The sequence below is a fragment of the Condylura cristata genome, unplaced genomic scaffold, assembly GCF_000260355.1.
Source record: "Condylura cristata isolate star-nosed mole 26May11 unplaced genomic scaffold, ConCri1.0 scaffold00041, whole genome shotgun sequence".
In the NCBI taxonomy this organism is placed as follows: domain Eukaryota; kingdom Metazoa; phylum Chordata; class Mammalia; order Eulipotyphla; family Talpidae; genus Condylura; species Condylura cristata.
In genome coordinates this window covers 5,623,125-5,626,427 of record NW_004567142.1, presented here as the reverse complement: position 1 = coordinate 5,626,427, position 3,303 = coordinate 5,623,125, and the positions used below count along the sequence as shown (strand labels likewise).

The window sequence follows — 3,303 nt, the reverse complement described above, 5'->3', positions numbered from 1 at the left end:
GCACCACGAGGACTCCCCGCAACATAAGGACTCCCCGCACCACGAGGACTCCCCGCACCGTAAGGACTCCCCGCACCACGAGGACTCCCCGCAACGTAAGGACTCCCCGCACCACGAGGACTTCCCACACCACCAGGACTCCCCGCACCTGGAGAAGTACCCGCACCGGGAGAACTCCCCGCACCGGGAGAAGTACCCACACCAGGAGAACTCCCCGTACCGGGAGAAGTACCCGCACCGGAAGAAGTACCTGCACCGGGAGAACTCCCCACACACATTGGGAGCCCAGTACTTCCAGGGTGTGGAACACATCCCACACCCCAAGTTCAACCGGAGCCTCCAAAATGTCTTCACTCGCACCCCAGAGGACGACTTCAGCCACGACATCATGCTGGTGCGCTTGCACGCAGCTGCCCTGATCACAGACACCGTGGGAATCCTCAGCCTGCCCACGCGGGAACCGCAGCTGGGCAGCAACTGCCACGTCGCCGGCTGGGGCAGCCTCGCTTCATCATACCAGTGTGCGGGGGCCGGGGCGGGCCCTGGGCACGGGGGGGGGGGTGGGGTTTCTAGCCCTCCTCACCCTCCCGATTTACAGACCTTCACAAGACCAAGCTGCGGTGCGCGGAAACCAGTGTCCTGTCCAGAGACGCGTGTGAACAGGCCCACCCCCAGGCGGTGACACGGCACATGCTGTGTGCCGGCCAGGAGGAGCCCCGCTCAGCTGCCTGCGTGGTGAGTCCCCGCCGGGGCCCACCCGGCTCAGCTGCCCTGGTGAGGCCAGGTGCCCGGGCCCTGCCAGCTCTGAGCCCACCCAGCTCCCCCGGGCACCTGAGATCGCACCGCCATCTCCATATATGACTTACCCAGCTCCTCTCATAACATTGACTGTGAGGAGAAGGTTCTAGAAGAGCCGATGCTGAGAGGGGCACTGAGCATGTGGGTCCCGAAAGGGCCCGGCCCATAATCCCACTGAATCCCCCTTGACCTCCAGTCCCGGACCCTACAGAGGCTGCACCCTGAATCCCACCAATTCAGCCAGGACCCGTCTGACCCCAGGATGGACCCCCCTCTCCTGCCACGGGCTCTGGAGATGGTTTTCGCTCTCCCCATAGCAGGGGGTCACTGGGTCACCTGAGCCCAGGTGTGCAGGCCGGGGCCCCACTGCCACCTTTCCCTCTGCATCCTGTGTCGCAGAGTGACCTCGGAGGCCCTCTGATCTGCGATGGCGAGTTACACGGCATTGCCTCATGGGACCCGGCAATGTGTGATGGACGCAATGCCCCCGGGATCTACACCAAGGTGATAGACTACGTGCCCTGGATCCAGCAGACCATCCAGGCCAACCCCTGAGGCCGGCCCTCACCCCTGTCAAATATAAGATGGGCTTTCGCATGGAGTCCCGCTGGCGTCACACATGGGTTTCCGCGAGCTGCCGTCGCGTCTGCGTCTCCGTCTCCGTCTCCGGGGCTGGGCGCCATCCTGCCACTGCACTGCCCAGCAGGAGGCACGGGCCTGGGTGGACACGGGAGAGGAGAAGGGGCTCTGACCCCAGGGAGCGCTCCCCAGTTCCTCGGACACTCTCAGGCACAGGGCTGCTTCCCCTGCAGCAAAAGGCTGCGCCCCACACCCACCGGGGTCTGGTCTGGCTGCCCAACCTCCGCCCCGCCACCAGGAGGCGCCCACGGCGGGCAGCTCGTGCTGTGCTGTCTGGGGCACACCCAGGCCTGCTCAGGCCGTGGCACCCCAACCCTCTCAGGGCCCCAGGCCCCTCGACCGCGAACCCCGAGCACCCGCCCCACACCCATCCCAGGGCCCCTCCTCCAACTCTGGGAGCCCGCGCCTCGCTCCCCAGAGTGTCTAGGGGAGTCCGGGACACGACTCTGCACATTCGACCCTGACCCTCGGAGGGTCCCTGTGGGGCCGTGGACCCCGACCCACCGGCCCTGGCCCTCAGGAGTGACCAGTGGCCAGAACTTGCCACCACCCAGCCCCTCCTAGCCACCCCCTCTCCCCACTCGTAGGGCGGGACTACTGCGCAGGCGCAAGCCAAAGCCCTAGGCTGGGGAACCAAGCACGAGCCCCCAAGCCCCACCCGACTCACGCCCCCCCACCTCCTACCCACCTGTCAGTTCTGCCCCTTTGGTTGACGGACACCGGCCTGACCGCCTGGGGCTCTGAACCCCAGCCCCCCAAAGGGAGGCGCACATGCGCAGCGCAGGCCTCAGGCCCAGTGTCTCCCGGAACCCGCGGGGCCGCCCGGACGTGATAAAGTGCAACACACCCCAGTATCCGTTACCCCTGAGTCACCCAGAGAAAAGAGTGGGGCACACAGACAAGCGAGGGGTCAGCCTCCATTTCTGCCTGGACGCCCCCTTGGCCCTGTGCGCCTCGATCAGGCAGGCTCTGGGAAAGGCGCTGGGGCAGCCACCCCCAGACTTGGGGGACCCCGACAGAGGCCAGGGGCCGCGTCCCAGCAAGGGGTGACTTCAGTCTGGGAGGGGCAGACGCCACCGGGGCGCCCGAGCGCCGCTCAGCCCACAGGGCCCTCCAGGAGTCGGCTAGCTCAGCACGGGGCCCGGGGTGGTGGGGGGAGGCCAGGTGTCCGCCGAGAGTGGGGTGGCAGACTGTCAGAGTCCCGGGCAGGGGCTGGGCCCCGGAGGGGCTCCTGAGGGTCCAGCCCACACGCCACCGCGTACTGCCCAGCACAGACTCACGCTGCACCAGGGCAGTGGCCGCCCACAGGCCCACACCGGCCTCTCTGAGTCGCTCCAGGGGCCCGCACCCCGCGGCGCTTGCTCCTGTGGTTCCGCACGGTCAGGCCCACTGGGGGCGCGGCTAGCGGTGGTGACCCCGACTGTACAACAAGCCCGGGCCCGCTGGGACTGAGGGCGCCTGCGCTGTGCGCTCGCGGGACCCCGCGCGCCTCCCGGGCTGTCCCCGGGGCGCTGGGCCGCGGTGCCCAGGCTCAGCCCCAACAGGGCCTGGGACACACAGCCTTGGCCTTGAGCCTTGGCCCCGCACCCGTCCTGGCCTCCCGGCCCTGGCCTCCCCGCCCAGGCCCCATGGGTCGCCCTTGGCTCTGCGCTCAGCCTTTTGGCCCTTTGGGGTTTTGGCTGCTCTTCTCTACAGCCGGGGTCAATCCCATCCCCCACCCCCTATTTCAGTCAGATGAGGTGAGCCCAGGAATCTGGGGCCTCAGACCCGGGCTGTGGCTTTGTGGACCCCTGAGATGGCCACTCTCTAGGGACCCCCACAGGGGCTCATCAACCCCTCCCAGGGGATCGTCACCCCACCACCTCC

General features: G+C 67.8%; 1 protein-coding gene across 1 annotated transcript in view; it reads left to right on the top strand.

The window, feature by feature from the left end:
- The window catches only part of LOC101634959 (prostate-specific antigen-like), a 2,746-nt gene extending 1,393 nt beyond the window's left edge, over positions 1–1,353 (top strand). The window contains exons 3-5 of the mRNA XM_012733528.1: positions 11–521; positions 599–735; positions 1,198–1,353. Of these exons, the coding sequence (XP_012588982.1) occupies positions 11–521; positions 599–735; positions 1,198–1,353 (804 nt within the window). The remainder of the gene's footprint in view (positions 1–10; positions 522–598; positions 736–1,197) is intronic.
- Positions 1,354–3,303: the final 1,950 nt, after the last annotated feature.